This window comes from Nematolebias whitei, chromosome 6 (genome assembly GCF_014905685.2).
Source record: "Nematolebias whitei isolate Nwh7 chromosome 6, NemWhi1, whole genome shotgun sequence".
Taxonomy (NCBI): Eukaryota; Metazoa; Chordata; class Actinopteri; order Cyprinodontiformes; family Rivulidae; genus Nematolebias; species Nematolebias whitei.
The window spans coordinates 40,892,304-40,919,854 of NC_056503.1; the positions used below are offsets into that span (position 1 = coordinate 40,892,304).

The 27,551-nt window shown below is 39.5% G+C and overlaps 3 protein-coding genes across 3 annotated transcripts; 1 reads left to right on the top strand and 2 right to left on the bottom strand.

Moving 5' to 3' along the window:
* LOC119411355 (transcription regulator protein BACH1) lies at window positions 1-4,687 on the bottom strand. The gene is made up of 5 exons (XM_037678297.1): window positions 4,627-4,687; window positions 3,318-3,575; window positions 1,929-3,065; window positions 1,627-1,833; window positions 1-382 (listed from the first exon to the last, which is right to left on the bottom strand). Exons 2-5 carry the CDS (start codon window positions 3,555-3,557, stop codon window positions 95-97), a joined length of 1,872 nt encoding a protein of 623 aa, XP_037534225.1. The 5' UTR covers window positions 3,558-3,575; window positions 4,627-4,687; the 3' UTR covers window positions 1-94.
* Window positions 4,688-4,841: 154 nt separating this feature from the next.
* usp16 (ubiquitin specific peptidase 16) lies at window positions 4,842-12,032 on the bottom strand. The gene is made up of 18 exons (XM_037677620.1): window positions 11,774-12,032; window positions 11,565-11,631; window positions 11,175-11,371; window positions 10,995-11,098; window positions 10,797-10,909; window positions 9,877-10,109; window positions 9,701-9,796; window positions 9,460-9,590; window positions 9,281-9,368; window positions 7,750-7,831; window positions 7,549-7,640; window positions 7,415-7,468; window positions 7,167-7,334; window positions 6,432-7,086; window positions 6,239-6,333; window positions 5,596-5,682; window positions 5,372-5,519; window positions 4,842-5,303 (listed from the first exon to the last, which is right to left on the bottom strand). Exons 2-18 carry the CDS (start codon window positions 11,623-11,625, stop codon window positions 5,182-5,184), a joined length of 2,526 nt encoding a protein of 841 aa, XP_037533548.1. The 5' UTR covers window positions 11,626-11,631; window positions 11,774-12,032; the 3' UTR covers window positions 4,842-5,181.
* Window positions 12,033-12,179: 147 nt separating this feature from the next.
* Window positions 12,180-17,563, top strand: rwdd2b (RWD domain containing 2B). The gene is made up of 4 exons (XM_037677621.1): window positions 12,180-12,562; window positions 12,662-12,729; window positions 16,526-16,888; window positions 17,000-17,563. Exons 1-4 carry the CDS (start codon window positions 12,344-12,346, stop codon window positions 17,250-17,252), a joined length of 903 nt encoding a protein of 300 aa, XP_037533549.1. The 5' UTR covers window positions 12,180-12,343; the 3' UTR covers window positions 17,253-17,563.
* The last annotated feature ends 9,988 nt before the right edge of the window (window positions 17,564-27,551 follow it).

Consider the following 27,551-nt stretch of genomic DNA (forward strand, 5'->3'; position numbering starts at 1 on the left):
CGAATGAAACATGAACTGATTTACAAGCTGCTGGTCGTGTCCGAACGGACACCGAGCACAGAGGCAGGCGCAGGACCGCCTCTGTCCTGACCGGTCATTCTCCAGTTTGTGACGAGTCCGAAGGTCGCACGCTTTGATCGCACTCTGACCTGGAAGTCATCATCGCTATGGCGATCTGCGACTCTTTGCTTTTTTCCACGAGGTTGGGAGAAGAGATGGGCAAGTCTGACGAAGAGAGCTTGGCAAGAAGTTGCAAGTGGTCCTGGTCAGAAGTGCACTCCATGTTGACACTCTTATACAGACCACACAGGCTCTGCTGCATCTTTGCCAGGCTTTCCTGCAGCTCGTTTTGCTCCTGAAGCAGACGCTCTTTCTCGTTTTTCTGTGGAGAGAGCGACAGCAAGATCACTCACGCCTCATTGGGGCTCACTTTAAATTTAAACGGCTTTTTATTTTACATGACGTGAAACGATTTAATCTGAAAAGTTTTTTCTTTTTTTGGTGAACTGTAAAAGCTCGATTGATGTGTGAAAACCTCTACATGTCAAAGAAGGGAACTCCTTGAGGAGCAACAATAACATTTGCTTTAACCATTAATAGTTCTAGACTTACACATATGTTGCTCATTGTGATGACCTATCTTTTAAAGAATTTACGAAGATAAGTGAATAAAAACACTCACGTGACACTTAAATATTCAGTTTTACCTTCATCATTTAAAACAGCCAAGTTCTGCTCTCTTTTATGTTCATAAAGTACATGTTACACTTAATAGCCAAAAAAAAAAGCACTAATTTTTAGGCACAACTTTACATTTAAAAGTCTGGTTTTAATATTTTTACGTAAAATTACTAAATTAGAACTAATTGACCATTTACAGGTAAAGCTTAATAACTTTCCCATCTCTGACAAATGATGAAACGTCCACTGGCTGCTGACTTCACTGAAACACACAAAAAATTTTCTTCTAAACAATTATCATTGATAAAATTTGTAAGTCAACAAACAAGCGGGTTCACAAATGAATCATAATGTGGAGGCAGTAAATGAAAACTTGTTAAAGAGTTAAGATGACCAAACACAAATAGAGACCAACCACTTCTTTATATGAATAATTGTATAAACCCTGCCTGACTGAGGTCAATAAACAAAATCCAACGTACAGTAGTCCCTCGTTTATCACGGGGTTTAAGGGACAACGCCCCCCATGATAAGTGAAAATGAATATGCAGCATGGATCGTTTACAGAATTTAAATTTAAATTGTAGAGAAGTGCATCTGGACAGCAAAGGGTTAACTCTTCGAAGCTGCTTCAGCCAAATGTGGGCGTGGCAGAGAGGAGATCATGACAGGCTGCAGAGGGAGCTTCTCCTGCACCTGTGGGCTGCACAAAGATGCTGAATCATTTAAAATGATTTATTTGAAATAAACAATCCATGCTGCTCGCGTGGCTCATCCATCAATCAGCCAACTGTGTGTCATGTCCACTCTTATTTTGAAAAACCGCGAAACGGCAAGCCTGCGAAAGTCGAACTGCGAAGTAGCGAGGGTCTACTGTACAGAAAAATACTTGTCGTCGTGTTTGATGTCGTTTAGAGAATGCTGAACACACGGCGGTCAACTTACTAATTTTTTTAATTCGCATTCCAGCTGTTGTATGCCGTCGAGTTTCCTCTTACGACAGCGCTGCGCAGCCACGCGGTTCTTGCTTCGCCGGCGGACATCGTGAACAAACTCGAGCTGATCTGACGTCAGGCGATGGTCCCTCAAAAGCTGCTGGAACGCACTTCTACTCATCTCTGAGATCTGCTTTACTGGGAACGGGAGCTGAATCTGAATTAAGGAGGTTTAAAAGTTAAAATTTTTCATTTTATTTTATTAATGTTTGTTTTAAAAAAAAAAAAAGAGCAGTGGTGCATCACAATGACCTCTGCTGCTCTTTTGGTGTTGGCCTCGGTATCTCCATCTGTGTCCATTTCGGATTCATCACCAGAATTTAGTGAAGACAAGCAGGGACTCTTCTCAGCATGGGACAAGTCATCCGTGTGCGTCCCAGGGTCATCGCTTGTCCCAATGTCCTTGAAGAACGGGCAGTCTCCTACACTGGAGCTCAGGTCAAACTGTTTAAGCCAGTGGAAGTCTGATGCTTTTGCCAAACTGTTTTGATTCATAGCATCGAGAGACTGCGGTGGAGCCTGACATGATGTGCTGAGGTCAGGCCAAAAGCCCTTAGCTAAATGTTCAGCCACTTCCCTCTCCACACGGCTTCGCTCCTCGTGCTCTAAATCAGCTAGAGATGGATCTGAGAGATCACCTGCAGGTTCCTGTACAGGACAAACCTCGCTCTGCTTTAATACTAAATTACAACGTTCTGCCCCTGATGTCTTCAGAGGACATGAGCCAGAGTTACTGCAGGCTTCAGCCCCAAGCAAATCAATAGTCTCTTTATTATCGCAGCTCGCTGCCTCAGTCATTTCTGTTAGACTAACGTCACCTGGTGCTGACGGCTCGCACTGTAAGTTGCAGCTTGCCAAACCCAAGTCGCTTTGATTGCACACATCTCCCATCTGTAAAATGTTCTTTTCATAAAACTGATCTGCCTTGTCAGGGCCTGGGCATGGCAGGGACAACATGGGGCACACGCCGTTTGCTGCTAACTCTAGAGATAAGGAAGCCATTTGTGGCCCACAGTTCTCGAAACAAAACGATTCCTCCCCACCGTTCGTCTGACTCTGATGGCACTGTGACGGGAAGTCCGTTTGCTCGTCACCTCCTGAAGTCACGGAGCTGTGCGAGTCGAATGATTCTGCATGGCTACTTCCCACACTGGAGCCGAAACTGGCACTGTGCACCCAGCTCTGGCAGCAGACTTTATGCCTGACCTCCTGTGAGCTTCTTTTACCCTCGGAAAACTTTGGGATGAGGAAATCAAAGCAAGCCGACTCCAAGTTGTGAAATCCTAAAATCTCAGCACTGGTTTGAATAGCGTGAATGTTTTCTTTGGTGAAAAGCAGCTTTGATGTGTAGGCAAATTGAAGCAGAGGTTCAAACCCCTCCACAGTCACCTGTGGAGGAAGGAAAAAGCAGAAAATTGTTAAGCCGCGAGTCACGCACGCAACTTTAAAACGTGACAATGGAATTTGGCCTGCTTGAAAGCAGTGCGGGGCATGAGTCTCAGCAGTGGTGTTACACGCCTGCTCTGAAATAACTGCCTTTCATTTTTATTTATAATACAAAACATTTGACCTAGTTTCTTAACAAACATAATACAATCGTGCACAAACCCAAATAACTGTTATGAACATGAGGACACAAACCTCATCAGGCAAGGTGATGACTGGATTCTGTCTGGTGACACTGGTAACCCTGCCGCGGAAGTATTCGCTGCACGAGGCCAAGACAGAGCAATGAGCCCGAAAGCTCCCGTCTTCCACCGCCACCGTCACGTCGCACAAAACGTCCTGCAGCCGCTGCTCATTCAAACACTGCAGGACGTGGGTGCTGTGCACCGCAGACTGAAAGGTGAACACTGACACGCGAGGAGCTTGGAGCGTCATGGTTCTTGTAAGCTCACCCTGAGGAGTCACAGTGAGGCCGCGTTACAAGTAAAGGTTTATACAGCTTGCAGACACACAGGGATGGGTGCACGTTCTTTTGTTATGCGACTGGAAAGTTATGGAGCGCGTTTCAATGCAAAAAAACTCCAAAACTTATTTGTGTTTTTATTGTGAGCAATTCGTATTGCAACTCCTCTGCAACTAAATTAATTGATTAGTACAAACAAATCAATGACAAACATCAATTTGAATTCACAATGGTCTTCTTTCCAGTTATCCGGATTAAAAAGACTGGCTGACATAATAATATACATTAATTATTATATAGTTAAAGCTCATGTGCATCTTGATTTTAGCTTGATGTCTTACTAGATGTGCAATTTTAGGAAAAAATAATGGGAGATTCATTGAGAAACACCTGATTGAAAAACTAATACTATATATATAATATATATATAGGTTAACAATTGTTCATAACCCTATTATAAAACAGTGCACCAACAGCCTATAAGGTCACTTCCCCCTCTAAATTATAGCTTTAACAACCAATTGAAGTTGACTTAAATGCCAGGTTTCCCATTATAGCAATATAATTATGTGACTTGGTTAAAACAAAGCGCAACCCCGTTAACATATAATTATAAATAATGTATTTATAAACTGTTGGTAGTGATATGGTTCCACATCCAGGTCTGTAAGTTTGTTTCAAAGTGCAGACAGGAAAAATTCATTGTTGATGTTGTAACTTCGGCATCGAGTTGAACGATAAAAATGCTGACTCATGCTTAGCTGAGGGACTTAACTGGGCCAGGAAGAGAAACGCGACGGAAATGTTCAGAACCAAATGTATTAAGCGATATAATAAACTAGTATGTGTTCATTAAGACGTTAAAGTGACACAAATTAAGTATATTCAACAGCGGAACTTAGGCCGGACCGTTAGCTACTGTTTCGAATACTGTACTGAATACGTTTGTCTCGATGGACTAAAAAAAAAGAAAAGCCACCTGACTTTTAAATTTACTTTACATTTAAAATGTCTATTCAAACAGAACTAATGTCCACTGACCTGCCATATTAGCAGATTTGAACCGACATCAGTAAATGTTCGGTAGCTGACCGAAGCAGGACTTTCCTCTTCTTGTCATGTGACTCCAGCACCAGGAAAATAGCAGCATCTACTGCGCATGCTCAGTGTGTACCCAGCCTCCATTCAAGAAAGGCGTTATGATTTTAAATCATTTAATTACGTGAAAAAACATAAAAAAAAACGTAACACACATATTTATACACAGATATATTTGACATATGCTTGTACCTAAACGTTTATTTACCTTTCTATCCCCTTGATTCAATGATGATTTACATGATCACATTATCATTAAATGTTAATGTGAAGTTTATCACATTAATTGATAATCACATTATCAATTTTCCTTGAAACTGGCATATACAGACACAGTATTTACCACTCAAAACAGTATATGATGACATTATTAATAAATGTCATGTCTGTGAATTATTTTCTGTTATTCCAAAGTCCTGATTGACATTACTTGGGTTCATAAACTAAAGCAGCATGTGAGTTAGTTGTTTATTTCCTGAGTTTAAAGGCACAAAAGACTTAGAAGATTCTTTCGTAGAAGAGGAGGTAGGCTTGGCAGCTCAGGACTTTACTCTCGCTCACAGGCTGGACACTTGTGTCACTGACATGGAACCAGACTCCTCTGAGAGGCTCCGCTTCTCCTGAAGGAAAACGAAGAGTTGATGGAGATCGTTTAACCCCCCTCCCCCTATTAATTAGGCATACCTACCTTCTTTAGTAAATCCATTAGATGAGGGTTTATGATACTCGGGACGAACTTTTACATAGGCTGTGTAATGACCAGACCTCATTGTTCCACTGTGCTCGACGATACCATATAAACTGTACAAAATCTGAGCATCTCCCTCTGAAATGTTCTGTGAGGAAAAAAGTGCATGTTACTTATCAACAACTTGTTAGTTTTAATAAAAAATGATTGTTTCTTATACTAACCTTGCATTTGGCTGCACAATAAGGAGCGAGGTCCAGAATCAGTGGAAAGTGGACGTGTCTGTTGACTTTACAAATACTGTATCCATTCTAGATGAAACCAACAGAAGCGTTAATGCAGTTCCATCAAAACTGTGTTTCGTCTTTTTTAAAAAAAGACACGGCTATGTTTAAAGACAGTCGGTTTGCAGTGAGGGCAGCACGGTGGCGCAACTGGTAGAGCTGCTGCCTCTCAGCGAGCAGGTCCCTGGTTCAAACCCCGGTCCGGGGGCCTTTCTGGGTGGAGTTTGCATGTTCTCTCCGTGCATGCGTGGGTTTTCTCCGGGTACTCCGGTTTCCTCCCACAGACCAAAAACATGCATGTTAGGCTGATTGGTAACTCTAAATTGTCCCTAGGTGTGAGTGAGAGAGTGAATGGTTGTTTGTCTCTATGTGGCCCTGCGATGGACTTGCGACCCGTCCAGGGTGTACCCCGCCCCTCGCACAGTGATTGCTGGACATGGGCACCAGCGACCCCCGTGACCCAAAATGGAACAAACGGGTAAAGATAATGGATGGTTTGCAGTGATGTGGACAGAAACTACTTGTCTGAAAGTAACTGGATGTGTGATACACAAAAATACAACACAGCAACAATCTGTTTCACCTGCTGGAATCTTTTCAAATGAAGAGTAAGGACAGCTGGAGGAGAGGAGATCAGCATCTGCTTCAAGGCATCCGTGTAAACATTGCTCTTGGTTCCTGAACGCATCACAAGAGAAAATTTACCACACTGGTTCTAAAGTGAAACTTTTTTTGCCGTTTTTCAAAAACATTATTGTACGAGTAATTCTTTGTACCTTTGACTTTATCTTTACCCTGCTGCTGTTTAGTGCAAGTGACACACAGCAAACTATTACTCTGTGTTAAAGTTTCCACTTCTGTGAACTGGAAAAGACACGACTGTACTGAACACTCCTGTTTCTCTGGAAGTGTTCTGGTAGCCAGGGTGTTGAAGGCCAGCTCCGGGTCTTGGTTTGTTACTGTATATTCTTTGGCCTCCAGCATTTCATTTTCTCTCTCCACGCCTTGTTCCAAAGCGTCTGAATCTTCCACGAAAGCGTCATTCAGGTCCACTCTTTCCATTTTATCCACCAGCGCCGTGTCGTCCTCTTCTTCCAGCTCCATGTCGGACATTTTATCACACAAGGTGCTGTCCTGTGAGCGCTGCTCTTCTGACAGGGCAGTAAAACGGTTGCTGACTGGTGACGCAGCTAACGAGTCACAGTCTGTCGCTGAATCCTCGCCGTTCTCTTTTTCTCGCGAGGCATTTTGGTCCTGTCCTAGATCAGGATGTGGGTCACTGACTGAGGTTTCTTCGTGTGGTTCAGCATCGGTGTTTTTTACGTCCGTTTTATCTTCAGTACCGTCGATTTCCTCATTTTCCGCACGGCTTGGAGATGTCAGAACGTCCAGAGTAACTTTACTGTCCAGCTTCTGCTGTCTCTTTTGTTGCTAAGAGTCAAACAAAATGAATATAGACAAGTTTACTCATCAGTATAAACTTCTTTCTTAAAATTAGTGTAAACAAACACCTTCGCTTGCTTCTTTTGCTGCCTTTTAGCCTTTTTCTGCTGGTACTTGCTGCTGACACCAGTGGATATGTCGTCATTTCCGCTGGTCAAGTCAGGGCTGGTTGTGCCATCCTGGCTTAACGAATTCTTCTTCGGAAGTTCTTTCTTTTGGTTTTTCTTTCTGTATGCCTGCAAGAGGAGTCCCAAGAAAAACAACATTTACAAAATTATTTCAATAAACCTAAAAAAGAGAACACTGTCTGCTTCACCTCGTCAGAAACAGGTAGGGAAAGATCCAAAAACATCTCCGTGACTACAGACACCTGTGGGCGTGAGATAGTGGTAACTGTTAGTGATAACTATAGAAAATGTTCTCTTTAATGTTCGGAGAGACAGAACGTACCGTTTTGCACTGCTCACACATTATGGTGCTGGTCATTTCACCACCAAAAACTTGGTCAACAAAGTTTTGTGGTAATCCATTTTTTTCATACTCTGAAAATCGAAGTACACAATCAGAGGCAACAACTAATCATTGGTGCACAACAAGCTGTACGAGGAATACAAAACGTGTCTCATATGACAGAGCTCAGGATGTTAGTACCTTTTAATCGTGCTTTCAGGTGCTCTTCATCGGTGCCTTTATTTGATCGTTTCAATGCCTCCATTATCCCTGTGCTTACTCTCTGTAGAACACATTTTAAACACAAAGTGATGATTATGGCCACTGATGAGTTTAATTAGAACACAATATAAACTTGAGATGTTAAAAGATGTTCAAATATCCAGTCTTCCGAGCAGCAGAATTTCTAAGCACTTCAATTTAAAGAGGAAAATGATATTTAGCTTCATTGTATTTCTTGCGGGGCAGCACGGTGGCGCAACTGGTAGAGCTGCTGCCTCTCAGCGAGCAGGTCCCTGGTTCAAACCCCGGTCCAGGGGCCTTTCTGGGTGGAGTTTGCATGTTCTCTCCGTGCATGCGTGGGTTTTCTCCGGGTACTCCGGTTTCCTCCCACAGTCCAAAAACATGCATGTTAGGCTAATTGGTAACTCTAAATTGTCCCTAGGTGTGAGTGAGAGAGTGAATGGTTGTTTGTCTCGTTTGTCTCTATGTGGCCCTGTGATGGACTTGCGACCCATCCAGGGTGTACCCCGCCCCTCGCACAGTGATTGTTGGACATGGGCACCAGCGACCCCCGTGACCCAAAATGGAATAAGCGGGTAAAGAAAATGGATGGATGGATGGATGTATTTCTTGCAGAATTCATTTGAACAATCATCATGTGATAAAATTTTATTTAATGACGAGTCTCAAAACTTTCTCTACAATTCACAATAAGTGGACAACTTCCAGTGCACGTACTCCAGTATAGCTCTGATACAGGGCTTAATTTGTAAACTGATTGATGGCGGAACGTAAAGAGTGTGCTGACAGGGGCGTATGGAGGTCCACCCCCAGAAAATTTTGAATAAAGTAGATGCACTTTCCTGCATTTTGGTGTATTTTAACATGTTGTTTAACATCCTACATTTATCTACATTTATAAATGCACTGCTTCTGGCAAGCATCCCCCTCCCCCTTACTTGACGGTTCTGTCAAGTAAGGCGGAGCCCGACTCCGTCCTTGCTAGTTGTTGTCCGACTCCACATGCAAAACCTTCAGGCGCCTGCCTGTGGGCTCCTGCACACGTACGACTGCCTGGTTAGCTCGGTCGGCACTCATCCCCACCACTCTTTTAGGGGTGGAGATTTTTTAAGGGTAGAGGCGGAAATGCTACTTGAAGAGGCAGAGCATATGTGATGTTAAGAAGCTCGTAAGTGGCTGTTGTGTTTAAAATGAGTGTCTATGCAATTATTTTCAGTTTACATATCCAACATAAGTTTTGTTTGTTCAAGGCAGTCATATTTGTTCAAAACGTTATTATTAATAACCCTGAGAATTACCAAATAACAGTCACTAGAACACACTCTGTCAAAATAAGAGTTGCTGGATCCTGTTCCGGCAGGATCCGGCTCAAATTAAGCCCTGCTCTGATGTCAAAACAATCTTCTGCTGTGTAATCACTTCAACCAGTCGGGCACATGCTGTGTGCAGGATCCATAGTTAAAAAAACAAAACAAAACTGAATGCACACCTTAAGTTCTTCAGCTCGCATCCCGTCGAGTAGATATCGCAACAGCTCCTGGCTGTCTTGCTGCTGAAATCCTTTAAATCTAGCTGCCCTGCAGGAATTAAATGAAATCTTTATCTGCATCTTTATGAATTTTATATACAAGACACATAACAGTGCTCTCTCACATGATCTAGACTCACTTTTTGCAAACTTGCGTGAACAACTCCCGTGGCGTTACCACTCCCTTTTTGGATTCTTGAATCTCGTAGAGTAGTTTACACATAGACAAACTGAGGGATCCAGGCTGGTCTAACTCCACTAGTATAGGCTCCTGCAATAAATATAAAATAAAACTGCTTAAAATAATGAACAGGGAAAATAGGCCAATTTTTTGTACTTGTTTTAGGACTGAAAATACACTTGTGTATAATGACAACACACCAGATCCAAGCAGATGCCAGATTTGATCTCCACACTCCTTTTCTCTTCTGTCGCTTTGATGATAATCTGTCTTAACAGCTGCGTTTGAGAAAGATTCTGCGAAACATAATGACAATGATTAGCAAATGATGACTTTAATTTCTCTTTGGACAGGCATCTTGTAAGGCACACCTTACCTGAATGACTGCATTAAAGAAACAGGTGTTTCCAAGGTTGCTCAGTCCTCTCACTGGGACACCAGAGTTCTCTTCGGTTGTCTTGTGATTTTGTAATTTCTCAACACTCCCTTTCTTGATGTTCACCTTTTGATTTTTCCTGTTTTCTTCGTTGTCCTTGTTCTCACATTCCTCCATGTTCACAGTTTCTGTTGTCTGTTTAGCTTCCAGCAGATCCACCTCCTCTTTTACTCCTAAAAAACAAACATGATGGTTATGGAACACACTCTTTTTTTTTTTGTGCGCATACAACTTTTCACCTTGTGACCCAAAGACTGCTCTCAACTCATTATTCTGAAGGAACCTTTAGTTCCCGCATTTGAAAATGCATATGTAAAAGAGAGGATGGACAACTGAGGAGGGCACCTTTTGCAGAAGTGGGATTAATGTGTTGTAAAATAAGTGACAAAAACATGTCATCTATGAAAAATACATCTTCTGAGACGGTTGTATCAACACACATTATATACATAATCTTGAAGTACATGAATACTGGACACAGTTCACAATAAAAAAACACATCAGAGCTTAGACAAGCATTTAACAAAATGACAAATAAAAAAAGACTTGACAGGCAGTTTTATTTCTATCGTCTGCAGTTTTTGCTGTGGATACTTGGTGATTATATTAAGACTGTTTTGTTCTAAGTCATTTGTTGAAACTGGTCACATGATTAAAACACATTAATACAGGCGTAACAAATGTAACAGCCAGCCATGGCCCACTGATACACTGTCACTACCATGTTATAATTATTAAATTAAATGCCTGCTCCATAAACTTACTCTTTCTTCAATGTTGTGTTTAAATTTTTAAATGCCAACTTTAAAAACGGTTGTTCCTACAGACTAACTTTTTATTGAAAGTCACCTGGTACCTACTTTTCTGTGGTCTTTTTATGGACTCCGTTGAGGTCTGCTTTTTCAGATTGCTCACCAGCTGCGCTAAAAGCCCCGTTCTGGAGTACTGAACTTCATCATCACATATGTAACACCTTAAAGAAAAAGTATTAAATTAAACATACTAATAATAAGTTATTCTGATCTGTGTTTATCACCAAAAAAAAAACCCATACACACCACACACTCCAGTTGTCCAAACTGACCACTAGACAATGTGGATCGGAGTGAGGAGTCTCATAATGTTTGATGGCATGCTGGTTCTCAGAGTTTCTTCCACATCCCTGACAGAAAACGTGTAAAATGTCATGAACAAGTACACACAGTTGAAATTGAAACAATACTTTAACATAAACTCACTCTGTGGCCACATTTCAAGCACATCCACATTCCTTCACTTTCTTTTTCTTCTTCAGAGTCCTGTGGTAGAGGCGCGTTGATATTTTCTTTATTCTCCTCATGCTTACAATCCTGGCAACTTGTCCAATCAGGAATACCAGAAAGTTTCTTCAGAAATGTTTGGTCTGTCCCCTTCTTGATATGTCTGCAGGATGGAACTATGAAAAATAAAAAAGGTTACATTTGTATCAGATCTTTAAGTTCAAGCATCTTTATTATTCTCAAGGGGCAGTTTGTTTCATAGTCAGTAGGCACACAAAACATCCATGCTAGACATTAAAATATCAGTACAGAGATCATACTTACAGCATAATCAACCGAAACACACACACACTAAAGATTTATTGTTACCTGTCAGATCAAGTTCATCCTCTTCTTTGGACCTCTTGTCCTTCCCCCTTTTCTTTCCCATTTTCACCTGATAAAATTTAAATAATGAATGACAAACCAGACAAAACATTAAACCAACAACCACATTAGTATACAGCTACAAAAACAGCTTACAGTCCAGTGCATTCAGTGGAAAGATAAGATTATCTTTAACGTTAAAGCTAACTTACTGTTACTTGGAGACTAAAACATTCACCGTTTTTGTTTCATTTCCTTTGAAGAAATCTTCCGTTAGGACATAAATGTTTTTTTGTTAGTTGAATCCAGGGCGTATAAGCTTAAAGGTAACAAACAATATTCATACTAAATGAAACTAGTTTAAAAAAAAAATCACTGCTGATTTGGCAAAAACTCCACCGGATGACACATGTAGCTAAGAGAGGAACAAAATGTGAATCGCGATTGTTTCTTCTTCTGCTCGGCTACTTCCTGTATGTGCGCCGTTTAGAACAGTCCGGGTAGAAACACACTTCGATAAGACAACAGCTACAGAAGTTACTGTACTGAGGTGCTAAACAATACTATATTTTTTTGTTGTATAATTCACTTAATTATATATATATATATATTCTTTTTGATAGGCTCAACGATACTTTTATGTAACAACTTTAAAAAAGCCACTGACAACTCGAAAAGGAACCATTGTTTAGCATGATAGCGCTGGCAGAACGAAAAACTAAACTGGAAACGGTTCTTTTCGCAGACCGAAGTCGAGTTAAACTGGTAGACGTTTTGTGTTTATGAACATGTCTTACCTGGAGTGGGCTGAGTCTCAGCTCGCAGAAATAGAGCTGCTAACAAGCATGTTTCCCAGCCAGGACGAGCTAGAGCTCACAGAGCAGCTGGCACTGGCTGAGCTCAGAAACTACGTGGAAGGTTCGACCTCAGGTGACAATCCGCCTCCATCCAGACCCCAGTTCCTCATTAAACACAAACTGGACTCTTCGAGCACGGAGGGGGTAATTACTCTGTTCTAAAATTGTGTTGTTATTAAAGGTGTTTTTTTTTATTTTTAATATATATTTATTTATTTGATTTTTATTTGGTGTCCTCCACAGACAGAGTGTATTTTATCCTGCTCTTATCCATCTGAATACCCCAGTGTGCTCCCTGATATAACAGTAAGGTAAGCCCCTTTTTACTATTTAATTTCGTGCTGCTGTTCGACATAATGTTTTTAGGCTTCTAGTGCTTAGTTGTTGTTTTTCTTAGTTCATATCTTAGATCGTATTACTGTTTTTTCTTTTACATTTTATTGTTAGATGTAACTGGGACCCTATGCACATAATTTCGTTCCACCACATGTACCACATGGGATGCGAATGACAAATGAAGAACCTTGAATCCTTAATGTGTAGTCGTAAATTTTTTCCTTAGTGTAATATCAGAAATAAATGGTTAAAAATCTTTACAAATATAACAATAATCAATATGATACATTAGTAGCAATTCATCAATAAAACAATTAAAATGCATAAGGCAAAAATAAGCAAATATTAAATTTGTAAAAAAAATGTCAAAAACATTTCAAATTTGACAACAATAGACAATCATAAAAGAGGCATACATTTTTTTTTATCAAAGGGAAAAAGTAGCGAAAAAATAACATCTAGATTATAAAGCGATGTAGAAAACTATAAACAGGAACATGTCTGCATTGGTTCTTGCCAGTAACTTAACAGATGTTTGAAGCCACTTAGAGAGGTCAAGGCCGAGAGCTTCAGATCTTTTTGCAAACTATTCTAGGAAACAGGAGTGGAGTAGGAGAAGACCCTTTTGCCTAGTTCAGTTCTCACTGAGGGGACACTAATAATGTCCCAAGAGCACACAAGTTTGTAACTTTGTGAGCATTTCTATGTTTTCACGATTCACTTGTGGGTTTTCTCTTGATGATCAGGTTTTCTTCACAGTCCAACACATGCATGTTTAGAGTAAATGGCTATTCTTAATTGGCCCAGGTGTGACTGTGTGGGTGCATGATTGCTTGTTTCAATGCATCGCCCTTTGACAAACATCTATTCAGGGTGTTCTACCCACTTTTCATCCATAGGAACTAGCGCTGTAAAACCCTGCACAGCATCTAGCATGAATAGAAGATGAATAGATGGATGTTTGTGTCAACATTAATCCTCATATCTGTTTAGTGGGATCTTTGAAAGATGACAGAGATATGAGAACATTGCTGTAGCTTCCAGTGAAAATGATATTCAAGCTGCTTAAAACAACCCCCAGTTTATCCTAATGCACGTTCAGTAATCCAGGTAGATAAATGGAACACGGTTAAGCAGGTCCCCTGGACAGATTCTTCTTGTTGAAACATTTCATCTTTTATTCAAAAGACTTCTTCAGTCTGAGGCGCTGCAGTAAACTCAGTCTTATAAATAGCACCTTCTCATAGTGGATCAACCAGTTTGTTGGTGACATCCAGAACTAACTGTTCATATGTAAAAGAAGGACCATGAGCCTAGCAATTGATCATTAATGCCCTGGTGGCCGCTTGCTATTCACAGAGGGCTGAGTGATACTATCAATAACAGCATTGTAAGAGGGGGACAGTTGGACATGGAGGCCTCCACCCCTGTTTAATGATGGACAGGTTCTCTTCACAAAGATGACTTCCTTTACTCCTCTCACCTTTACTCACCCTTTTACATGTGAACGCTAGTTCTGGATGTCACCAGCAGACTGGTTGATCCACTACGAGAAGGTGCTATTTATAAGACTGAGTTTGTTGCAGCTCCTCAGACTGAAGAAGTCTTTTGGATAAAAGACGAACCGTTTCAACAAAGAAGAATCCGTCCAGAGGAGCTGACTCAACCTTGTTAGAACTACCAGTTTAGATTCACCTGAAGTTTTCTCTGTTTCTGACTGAAATTCAAATATATATTAATGCTTATCTAAAATATTTTACTATGTCATTTTTAGACTTATGAAGTAACACTTGAAGTTACCTTTTAAATGAGTTTGCATTGAAATCAGAGGGAGTGAATTCAGCTCTTAAGATAAGGTTTTAGAATTTTTTTTCCCAGTTTTTTTAATGTATATATATATATATATATATATATATATATAAGTTTGTAGAGCTTGGCATTGTTATGCTACTACACAGTTTACAAAGTAGCAGATATGTGTGAGCCACAAGTGTATGGTCATTACATTTACACATTCATTGACATTGATACAAAAATTATCAATAAAATATATAATATTACTGTATGCTTCCATGTAAAACTGCTTTTTCCAAAATGTGTTTTGGTAATTATCAAGATAAAAAAAATACATTTTTTTGCGCCATGGACCGGTTTAATTTCAGACAATATTTTCATGGACCCCTTTAAGGTGTGGTAGATAAATACAACAAAATAAAATAAAATGATACAACTCGCATAAAAACTGGTATTTTCTAAATGTACTAATAAACGTGAATCCACTGTGTATGCAACTTTATTAGCAGCGTCCTCGTAACATCGCGCCAACATCGTAACGTCAGCGTTTTTTCAATGTGGGGGGCCACCAGGGGGCGCTATGGGAGCCCTAGAAAGCTCGAGAGAAGAAGATAAAAATAAGGGGGGAAAAAAATTGTAATATTAATAATAAAAGTTACCCACTAGGGCAATCTGTATCTGTTATTTCCAGATAAACACACTTGAGAGAGAAGTTAAGATTTTTTTTGTTTTGCTCTTCTGGTCAAAAGTTTGTTTTTTCCACTGGGAATTTAAAACAGTGTTTAAAACATGTTAGTTAATAACATTTTTATGCTCAGCAGCTGTAATAATGAATTGAACATAGTGAATAAAAGTTAAAACATTGTAAAAGTTGTTTCTTTACGTATTTTGTAGCATTGTTTGTGGGTTTGCAAGGGGGGACCTCGGCCAGAAGCTCATGCTGTTTGGGGGGGGGGGGGTTATGGCATGGAAAAGTTTGGGAACCCCTGAAGAAGTAACGTCCTCTCAGCCTCACACTCTCTGGTCGTAACAGTAAAGGTTAAACACGCCTTCAACATAAGATACACCACAGAACAAATATAAAGTGCATGAAAAGTACAGCTGTCAGTGGGAGCCCTGAGCTGGTTTCTCTGCAACGAGACGGTCCCATCTAGGGGTAATGGGAGACAATGACACCCAAAGTGTGTTGCTTATGTCCAGTCTGCTACGTCCTTTTGTTTTGGTTGCTGTCACTTCAGAACACCCTGCCTCACACAGACAGGATGGTGGAAAGAGCAACAGGGTTTTCAGTGCTGTTGTGGCGATCTCAGGGTTTTCTGCCCAGACATTAATCCAGAACACCGGCAGAGTTGTTGTCTCAAACATACTTTTAAGACCGCCGTCATTTACGACTTCCAAATCATTTGTGATAATGGATTATGTGCTACCGGCTGGAGCAGCCCCTTAAGAACCCAGACCCATTTCTACTTTCGTGAAAATTATGGGGGTTGTAAATTATAACAAATGGATTATTTGTAATACATTTCTTAAGGTTTTTTTTTTTTTTTTGAATACCTCTCCCTACTGGCACAGATGTGAAATGTGACATATTTATCACATTGGTTGTACTTAGTAAATTTATTCCACATTTGGAAATAAATTGTCTAAACAGCTGTTTTGTTTTTAGCACAGACTTTTCTTTTTATTTGCAACTTCTTAACATGTATGTTGATCACAACATTGCCGCTATCAAACCAGGTTATATGTGAGCTATTACATGTTATCTAAGGATTAGCATAATTGAAACAGTGGAAACTCACCTTTGGTAAACAAAAATAAAGTTTCTAAAATTAGCTTAGTGGTCACATTAGCTGCCCAGGTGCAGCAAGACTTTGGAAATGATGTCGTTGGGGACCACTCAGAGAGTGAGATTATGCGTTTGTTTTTGATGACTAAAAGTGATTATTTTGAAATTGTAATAATCCGTTTCTCCTGTAGGTGTTCTGCTCTTAGCAGGGCTGACCAGACACGGCTCCAGGCACAACTCAGTACGTACCTCATGGAAAACTGCCAGGGGGAAGTGTGTGTCCTCGCTGCGCTGGACTGGGTGAAAGACAACCTGCACCTTTTTATTAATAAGAGCTCATTACCAGCACCGACTCCAAAGACAGAGTCCGCCTGTCCACAGGACGCGTTCAGCCGACTGTGGATCTACAGTCACCACATCTACAACAAATCAAAAAGGAAGAACATCTTGGAGTGGTCAAAGGAGTTGGGCCTCTCAGGATTCAGCATGCCCGGGAAGCCGGGCGTTGTGTGTGTGGAAGGTCCTCAGTCTGCCTGCGAGGAGTTTTGGTCCAGGTACTTTAGGTGTTGCTATTTTTAGCAGCTGATGCCACAGCAAGAAGCTTATAGAGGTACCAGGTTTATCACCTCTTTCAAAGCTTTTATTTATTTTTTTTCTCATTTCAGAGTGAAGGTTCTGACATGGAAGAAAATCATGATTCGACACAGAGAGGATATTACCCTTGATCGTCAAGGTGAGGACGGCGAGACTGTTGAGAGCATAGACTCCCTGCGCAAATTCACAGGCTTTGAAGAGGCCATGTTTGACCCCCATGGGAACAGAGGGAATCACATGGACCTTGGGCAGCTCTACCAGTTCTTAAATGAGAAAGGCTGCTGTGATGTCTTCCAGATTTATTTTGGCATTGAAGGGAGGTAGTAGTCAAACCCAGAGAACAAGCTGCATTCATTTTTATTCCCCTAAATGTAATCTAACAGCCTAAAAAAGGAAAAGACATGCATTCTAAATTTTGTATCTAATCTATGAACACTCAAATACAGTCATTTTTACTCATTAAAGTTAAATAAGTTAACAATCTTTTGTTGATTTAAGCTGGTACCACTTTGATAAAAAACAGTAAAGAAATACATTTTCCAATGGGAAGCGCTATTTTTCCACTTTGCTTTGATAATTTAGATTTTCTTTAATTAGAAAAGCAATAAGATAAAATATGTGTTCTCTCAAGGATAGCTGTCAAGACTTGCATTTTAAAAACAAATTGTGCCTCAGGTACTTCTAGTCATTTTATTACCGGGTCTTTATGGGATTTTCCAATTAAATTCTGTTGTAATCACTGGAAAAGATGACCAGCATCTCATGTTTACATCTATTTTTTTTGATTTTCTTGATTTTATTTTCATGAATTATAGATAAAACTTTTTTTTACTTATGAGTTTTTTGGACAGTTCTCATTGCAGATTACATTTAATAAAATTTTGGAATATCGACTATAAATCTCGACTGTTTAGCTCCACATGGCCTAAATAAAAATTTGAGTTATACTTTAAGGATATTCATGGTAGTCTTGTGGAGTCACATCAAATTTATGGTTTTGATTAATATTGCTCTGATTCAAGCAAAGTGTCTTATTCAGGTTGTTCATTGTCACATGCATCATTTAAAAAAGACTTCACTGCACAAAGTAAATTTAAATAAAAAAATCTTGCAGAAAATCATCTCTTTTTTTTAAATTACCGTCGGAGTTTTTGAGAAAGCATTTGTATATATTGTTTTGTATTAGTGCTCCTTTTTCATTTGGGCTTTGACATTAGACCTGTATAAGATAAAATGAAGATATTACAAAATATTAAGGATGCACAACTACAGGAATGTAAAGAATTTAATTTAGGTGCAAACTGCTGTCCTGCAGATGGCAGCAATAGATAAAGTAGGTAAACATGATCATCTTAGATGTAATCCATGATACACAATATTCACATAGCCATAAAAGCTAAAGTAGAATTTGTGTGTCAAAGATTACGTTTTTAATCAGGTACTTTTATGAGACGGTCATGAAAATTACAATTATTATGTTACATCTGAGGTTGTTTCATTCTCTTTTAGAGTCAAAGCAGCAGTTTGTAATGCTTTTGTTCCAAAACTGCTGAAAACAAAAACATTTGATTAGTGTTTTTTAAATTAAAGACAACGTTAATTTACATCCACATCCTTATTTCGTTTAATTTTTTAATGCACAAATGACTTGAAACATTTTTTTGTTATATTTTCTTCATTGTCACTGGAGCTTGTCATCAAACCTTTAGTGTGAGGATTATTTCATAACTTGATTGTGGTAGATAACACTGGACATCCATCCGTTATCTTTTACCTGCGTCTTCCTTTGTGGTCACGGGGGTCACTGGTGCCCATATCCAGCAGTCACTGTGCGAGAGGCGGGGGACACCCTGGACAGATCTCCAGTCCATCACAGGGACACAAAGAGACAAACATTCACTCTCTCACTCACACCTAAGGACAATCAGCCTAGCGTGCATGTTTTTGGTCGGCGGGAGGAAACAGGAGTACCCAGAGAAAACCCACATGTGCACAAAGAGAACATGCAAACCACCTAGAAAGGCCCCCGGCTTGGATTCGATCCAACAACCTTATCGCTGAGAGGCGGCAGCTCTACCAACTGCGCCACCGTGCCACCCATCACTGAACATTGACTTCAAAACGTAACATTTTCTACTGATTTTCCAGAAATGTTCGATTTTGAGCTTACTCAACAGCTTTCCAGTGTGTTTGTTGACAGACTTGTCCTCTTCCTTTGTTTCTTGATTGGGTGAAATAAGTTTCAGCACGTTCAGTATATGATAGTGCCCAAAATAGCACCCTGCTCCACTGAACAGAGGTTAATTGCTTATATATATGTACCTATCTGGCATAACTACAGTAAACATATTGCTTCAACTAGTTTTAACTCCTTTGTCTACTATAAAGATCTCAGTCAGCAGAGCCGCATTATTGATCCGCTCTTCCACAGTAGCTGTAGTGCAAGTCATTAACACTACTTCTGGTCACAACAAAGTCAATAACAGCACAACAGCTCAAATATAGACCACTCCTTAGGAGCAGTACAAACGTATTTGAAATTACAACTATTAGCTTTTATACCTTTTATCTTAGTCATGATAAACAGGTGTGCCAGGTAGATTTATGACTGTATTTACTTTCTTTTCTTTGAATTATAATCAGCACAATTACACACTAATAGTTATTATTTGATAAAAAGTACAGAATAATGTTTTGCCCCATGTTTTTGTCTCTCAGAAGGAAGATTTGAAATAAATAAATAAATCATGAACATTTACAAATGAGTATGATTTGGAATCAGCCTGATTAAAGATGGCCACCACAGTTAAATGGCATAAAAAACACTAAATGGCTAGAATTCAGACAATTTCAGTGAAAGTGCTATGCATTGTTATCAGTGTATGAACCCGTACACTCATGAAATTTGTTTTCTGGGTTTGACCTATCATTGTGAGATACACCCAAGTGGTTAGAGAACAGGTGACTTGCTCAAGGACACTGTACAATAGGTCCAGTGTTGCCAGGTGAGAAATGTAGGATTATTGTACTAGAGACATAAAATTATCGTATTTTGAGGGAAATTATCGTACACCCGTTATGACCAAAATAACAAATCTACTAATGCACTATAGTAGTGATGGGTCTGCTTCCAGACCAGCTCTGCTTCTTCTTTTGTTCTTTTCCTCACTCATGGGGCGGGCGCAGCGGACTATTCAGCCAATCATGGCCGTTGTTCTGAGGCAAACGCAAACACGTCACTCGTAGGTAACCTTTAGAAAAGCACGATTGGCTGGAATTTCCAGCCAATCGCGCTTCTGTTTGCGGACACAGATGCCTTCAGGGTTCACAAAAAAACTCAGACAGTTGCGAGAGGCTGATGACAAACGATTACAACCACACTTTCACGGAATGGTCAAATTATCGTATATTTGGCCTCTTTTGGCATTATTGATCGTACCTCGTACAGAGGGCAAAATTGTCGTACAAATACGATAATTATCGTATACCTGGCAACACTGAATAGGTCTGTCACGATAACAAATTTTGCTGGGTTATTAATTGTCTCAGAAATTATTGCGATAAACGATAATATTGTTTTAAATTTGACAATAATTAGTAATTATTGTCAAATTTAAGAAGAAATGTTTGTTAATTTGTTTTGCATGTAGTAGCTTTTTTTATGACCAGCTGGCAGTTTAAGACTGTTTGAAACAAAGGATGGATGGTGAGGGAGCGAACAGCATGTCTCTTTAAAAAAAATGGGAGGGAGGCCTCTTGACATTATGGGTCGCCGGTTCTCAAAATGGCGGATGGTCAGTGTGACTTGAGCTCTTTAGCATAATATTTTTCACACAGTGCTTTTATAATAAAAATCAGTAACCAAGTTCTCAGCTTCTTTTTGCAGAGAAAAAACTTTTTACATAATGGCACAGGTTTCAACCATGACTTTTGGGGCTTCGATAAGACGGAGGTCGGCCTGTTAGCTTAGCTCGTAGCTTAGCTTCTCAGCTTAGCTTCTTTTAACAATCTAAAAATGCGATTTGGGATGGCTAAAATAAATTTTAAAGCGAAAAGAGAAGGGGAGGGGTCAGCGAAGAGCACCAGAGTTGAGACTTTTGTCATCCAGTGTCTTCAGTAGAAAGAGAGACACGAAGAAATGATAAAGCTGATAAATGAAAATGAGGTCAATAATTTTCACTTATCATGCGATTAATTGATTTATTGTTTATTTCAGCAGGCCTACTGTACATGGAGAAACAAACCTGCAACTTTTTTCTGGTCCATAGACTGCTATGTGTTCCACAGCTTCCCCTATCTTAGTTTAAAGCTCTGAAAGCTCTGAAAGGTGGCAGGCGACACGCATTCCTTCAAGAAAGGCTTTTAATTTGTATAGCATTCACAAGAGCCCAACCGATATGGAAATTTTGGCTATTGCAGATTCCGATAGTGGGAAAGGAAGGCTGATGCCAATGACTGATATACTGGCTGAAATTATCTGAGCTTTGTCCACCACCAAAAGTTGAAGTAAACAGCTACTTTTAAACCTGTTTTAACACTTGAAGTCTTGAAGCAGTTTTCCTAATGTGCGTTCACATTTTCTATCCTCCACTATTCACCATAAATGTTTCAAGTGTGTTACAAAAATATAAAATCACCAAAGAAACACACCTCCCTGTTCATTGTCAGTCACGCATGGTGAAGGCCTAATTAGTATTGACCACAGCTTTTTTTTTTTTTTTGCAGAGAAATATATTTCAGACAAAGCATTTCATTGAGGGTGACAAAGATAATATTATTAACACTGATATATTTTAAAAATATATCAATGTTAACGTAGGTAAAATATTATTTTACCTCTACGTTAGATTTATTGTTCTGGATAAACATTAACAAGGCAATAGCTTATGCAAAATGTTAGCTTGCTAACTTGAGAGGCACGTAGCTAATGATTGAAGAGAAGTTATTGTTGATTTTTTATTTTACTATCCAAATCAGTTACTATAATTTCACCATGCTCTGTTCAACAAAATACACTACACAGTATTTAGTTGCTCTCTGCTACGGCTGTGCTCTGAGTCAAGTGTGCAGAATGGCCATGACTTGGAAAATAGTCCGCATGCGCCCTCTGCTGGATGCATTATACAATTACATCATTTGCAAGTAAGGACACAGCTCGTTACCAACATTTTAGGAGTGAAAATTAGAAGTGTTTATATCGGTTCATAATGGGCCAATTATCACCGATACCGATATGTCCCCAAACACCTATATCGGCCTGACCGATATATCGGTCGGGCTTTAGCAATCACAGAAACGCCAAACACTTACTTTGCAGTTCTTCAAATGGTACAAAGCAATTAATATATTTAGCTCAAGTTTTTTTTTTTTTTTTTTTTTTTTTTAATGAAATTAAATTTATTGAAAAATAAACCCCCTTCTTCTCCAGTGAAGGTTTCTCATGTTTGCACTGCTATCATGAACCCCCATCACTTGCCCTGCAATCATATGGTCTTCTATCCATCTGGATGTGGCTAGTTGAACCATGACTTCCTGGTCCCCATGATGAAGAGTTTATAGGCAAGATATTAAACCAAACATTGTACTCTGTAATCCTTGCTTATGAGTCATTTTGAATGACAGTCCACTAAATGCAATGCGATGTGCAGTTTTTACTAAAACTAGGTTACTGCTGAACAGATTCAACCATTTAGATACATGGATATTATTCCCTTAGCAGCACTGATCTAAAAATGCAGATATTCTTGTGGCATTTTATTGTAAAGTTGAGCTACTTTATCTGAAAGTGTGTCCGTTGGTAACAGAATATTTATGAAAACATTTAAACATTTATGTTCAGTGAATGAAAATAGATTTACACAACCATTTACAACAAACGCTACTGCAACCCAAGTCACTGTGGAGTACAGAAACTAAATAATAAAAAAAATCATGGTCACCTCTCATCAGCAAGGCATGTAGTCACAATGTTACACTAAATATATTCAAATAGAAGCAGGATAATGATCCTACTTACCTGGACAATGTGGATTTCAGCTTCACGTCAGTGAGATGGTTCAGCAGATCAAGGTTCTGCATATGTAGAAATTTATAGGGTGCTTTCCTTTTTTTATGGGCCTGTCTGTCTCCAACATCATTATCACAAAACAGCAGACAGACAACGGTGCAGGAGGTGAAGGTTGGGCCAGTCGTGGCATTCTCTGATTTATTGACCTCAGTGGTTTATTGTTCTGTGACATTTTTATATTTTTAAATCATATTTAAACTAGGAGCTGCACTGTAACTTAAAGGATTATTTGTGGTCAGACTGCTGTGTACTTTTATCTCCTCTGTGGTGAAACTTGGCATAAAAAAAGAGTTCGGATTCATTTATGTCTTTTTTTTTTTTTCCAATCCATGAATGTACTGAATGGAACATTGTGCTCTTAATATTAATTACAACTCACTGTAGATGTTTTTTCTCACATTTTTTGTTTCATGCCATGACTTTTCAGTCAGAACCTTGCAGTCTTGATTTAATATTACAGCTAATAAAATATGAAAAGCAAGAATACTGTACATATTTTGAATATTTCCTCCGACAAGCATATTCTGCGGAACTAGCAGCTAGTTCAGTTTAAATATGTGGGTTAAAGATCATGGTTGATCAACTGCAGATCTAATTAGATCAAATCAGCTTTTTTTTTTGTTTTGGTAAAAAATAATTTCTACATTACATTTTATTTAGTCATGACTTCATTCTTTTTCTAAATATTTTTAGGGACAAAACCCAAGTAGTTTAGGTCACTTGAAATGTTCATGCCTCCACTTTGGTTAATATAAACAGAAATGTTTGGATTAAGTTGCACATTGAGGAAAATAAGGTTTTGATAAATCTTTAAAAAAAGATGTTTGTTGGTTTAATGACACACTACTATAAAACTAATGTTATCAATGTGTCATATGAAATAGATGCAGATACATTTGTTGGTAGGATAACGACAAGTGCATCTGCAAATGATCACAATGTTGAAAGAAATTTCAGGAGTTTTGTTATGTTGTTGTCATTTATAGGTTAACTGACAAATACAGCAATGCAGGAGTTAGAAAATCACCATCTGATGTACATAGGTCTATTTCTTGAGAAAATAAATGACATCACTTAACTTACTCCAGCTTGTCCTCTCCTAAATGTATATTTCTAAAAAAAAAAAAACATTATAATGCATCTAACCTTCTTAAACCCTCCATCCTAATGTTGAGGTCGTTGGTTTTAGATCTGTACCAGAGAATGTAAAGGTGAAGCTGTCAGAGAAGCTCAGAAGGATTATTATAGTTGTCCATGTTAAAGGTAAAGGTTACAAACCCTTCTCCAATCAGCTTAATGTTCTTGTATATACTAAAAAAAGTACAGGAAATATTAAATAAAGTGCAGCAAATAATATTATACTTTTTTTTTTTAAAGTAGAAAGTTCACAGGATTGTAATCAGCCTACCAGGATGTGCACGCAAGAAGACATACGACCCCACGTTTTTCAGATAGAAAGAGTGGATAGTAGAAAAAGAGCTAAGGAAACCATTTAAATTCATTCAAGCTAAGCTCTAAGATACCCATTGCATTTTGAGTTATAAGGGGCTCATTGCAAAAGGATATGGAGGACTTTATTATGAACAGAAAATACCCAAAAGCCAGACAGAAATACGTCAAAGTGCATGTTTAGCTCCAACGTTTCTGGAACTGATGAGACAATATCGTAGCTTTTTTGGCAAGACATCAGTTTTTCTTCATTATTGTTGAAGAGTACCAACAAATGTATCTAAAGTACGTCTGTAAATAGTCCACAATTCAAACTGAACAAACTCAATTTGACTTGTGCATCTTTCCTACTTGCGTCATTTGTACTTTTCTTCTTAGAAGCATCATTTGAACCGTGATATTTTGTGTCAACAAAAGAAACGTTGTAATTATAATGAGATAGAGCTTCTTAATAAACAAGTATTTGCTAAATTTTTCACAGTGTTTGTGTAACAAACACTATAATGTTACAAAACGTACATACGAGGCGTATATTAATTAGTTTGGCCATCTTAACAAAGAAGACCTAACAAGTTTGGAGTGCATTCATTTATATTCACTGCTTGAAGTTCAGCATCGATTCTTGTTGTGAATTTGTCAGAATGTCACAGTTGCTGCACAACAAAAGTCTTTTTTTGTCAATGCGCCATGCGCCGAATTACCATTTTCAATTTGGCTAAAGTAAAGTTGATAATCAAAGCAATTAACAACACAATCAGTTGTGGTTCCAAGTGGTAGGTGAACACTTGGCCAAGCTGCTCTTTGGGATTCTGGACCTTCTCTCCTGATGACCCCTCAAGGTGAACTCTTGTATGGTTTGCCGCTCCATGAATACCAAATATGGCTGAATTAAACATTTTCTCTTGTCTCACTTCTCTTTAATCAGTTCTCTTGCTGAGTTGTCTGTCTGGAGTAATCCCACTGGCCCACCACCCCACTGACTGGCATAAAGACAACAGCCAGGCAGCTATGGGAGTATTTAAACCTCATGTCCCCGTGGTTATTCCCTACTTTTTGATTGCCTTCAAGCACTTTTCAGCCTCTGCAGAGCTATGAATTAAGAGAAGCTTGTTCGCACGCTGTGAATGTGGTACACCACCTCTGGACTTGAGATTTCAAGTACTACCTATATTCACAAAGTGGTTTAAAACAGAGACTGCATATTACAACGTTTCATCATCCTTGCATGTGAAATCTGTTTAACAATTGAATCCTATCCTCATTGAAAATCTAAAACGAGTTTAGGTGTATTTTTTTTTCTCCCTGTTGAAAATCTACTTTAAAAAAATACTTTGATGTATCTTGCAGCAGTGGTACAGTAGTCACTCGCTACTTTGCGGTTCGACTTCTGCGGACTCGCTCTATCACGGTTTGTGAACGTACAGTCAATAATATGATACAAATAATAATTGTATAGGAGGGCAGCACGGTGGCGCAACTGGTAGAGCTTCTGCCTCTCAGCGAGCAGGTCCTTGGTTCAAACCCCGGTCCAGGGGTCTTTCTGGGTGGAGTTTGCATGTTCTCTCCGTGCATGCGTGGGTTTTCTCCGGGTGCTCCGGTTTCCTCCCACAGACCAAAAACATGCATGTTAGGCTGATTGGTAACTCTAAATTGTCCCTAGGTGTGAGTGAGAGAGTGAATGGTTGTTTGTCTCGTTTGTCTCTATGTGGCCCTGTGATGGACTTGCGACCCGTCCAGGGTGTACCCCGCCCCTCGCACAGTGATTTCTGGACATGGGCACCAGCGACCCCCGTGACCCATAATGGAATAAGCGGGTAAAGCTAATGGATGGATGGATGGATGGATGGATGGATAATTGTATAGGACACATGATTGTCAACTTTAATATCGCTCACTTGATTGGTACAGTACTGGATACAGTACTGTACAGTAAAAAGTTAAAAAAACAAAATACTTCGGACAGGCACCGCCATTTTGTAGTTTTCTCTCCACAAGCCTCCACTGTATTCCTGCTCATAACGACCACATTTCCCAGAAGACAACAGGGCCTCGCCCAGAAGCCCGTTTCCTTCTGCTGATAAAATTGAAGTAAAGTTTTGATCTGATTGGTGCCCAGCAGATGCAGAGAAGGCGCACAGAACCCACCAGAACCGGACCAGAACCGGACCTCCAGACCCATCAGTGAAATCTGAGAGCTTGTAGCCGGCCCACGAGAAGTTCCAAGTGGGGACATGCCGCCGAAGGTCTGGGGCTGTTTCCTTAGCCCATCAGGACTTGGACTCAATCAACCACCTACGGTCTCGTATTGGCCAACTGAAGGTCTGCTCCCCCCCAAAAAAACAATTTTGCTTTTTGGCGCTCAAAAGCTGCACTGAACTAAACCAGAACCGGACCCCCAGATTCAGTTGTGAACTCGAGAGCTCCTAGCCGGCCCATGAGGACTTCCAAGTGGGGAGGTGTGTCGTCGAAGGTCCGGCGCTCCATCTGACTTTTCCAGTGACTTTTTTTTCATCTCTTTCAAACGGCCCACACAGACCTCCGAGCGGGGACGCACTTGTAAGTAAAATTTATTAGCTACACATGTTGTTGAAATTAGTAGGTTTAAGAGTTTAAAACATCGATCGTGGGCTTCGTCGTTGCAGGTTACATCTGCAGAAACAAACCGAGTCGGACCGGGACACAGAAATTTTACTTACCAGCTCGTGTTGCTGTTCTGCAGAGCTGGTAAGTAAAATTTAGTAGCTACATATACACTACTGTACGTATGTTGTTAAAATGATGTAGGTTTAAGAGTTTAGAACATTTCAAGAGTGTGGGAAGGGTTTCTAAAGCCTTAATATGTATATATATATATATATATATATATATATATATATATATAACGTCACTACTTGGCAGAATTTCACTTACTGCAGAGGGGTCGGAACGTAACCCCAGCAATAACCGAGGGACTAATGTATTAAACATCCAACAATAGTTTCAAATGGAAATTAAAATTATGAAACTGACTGTCGAGATCAACTCTCAAAATTTATAATGAGAGAAATGAAAAACTCAGCTGTACAACCTCCTGCTCTACAAAAACATATGCCATTTTTTTTATAAAG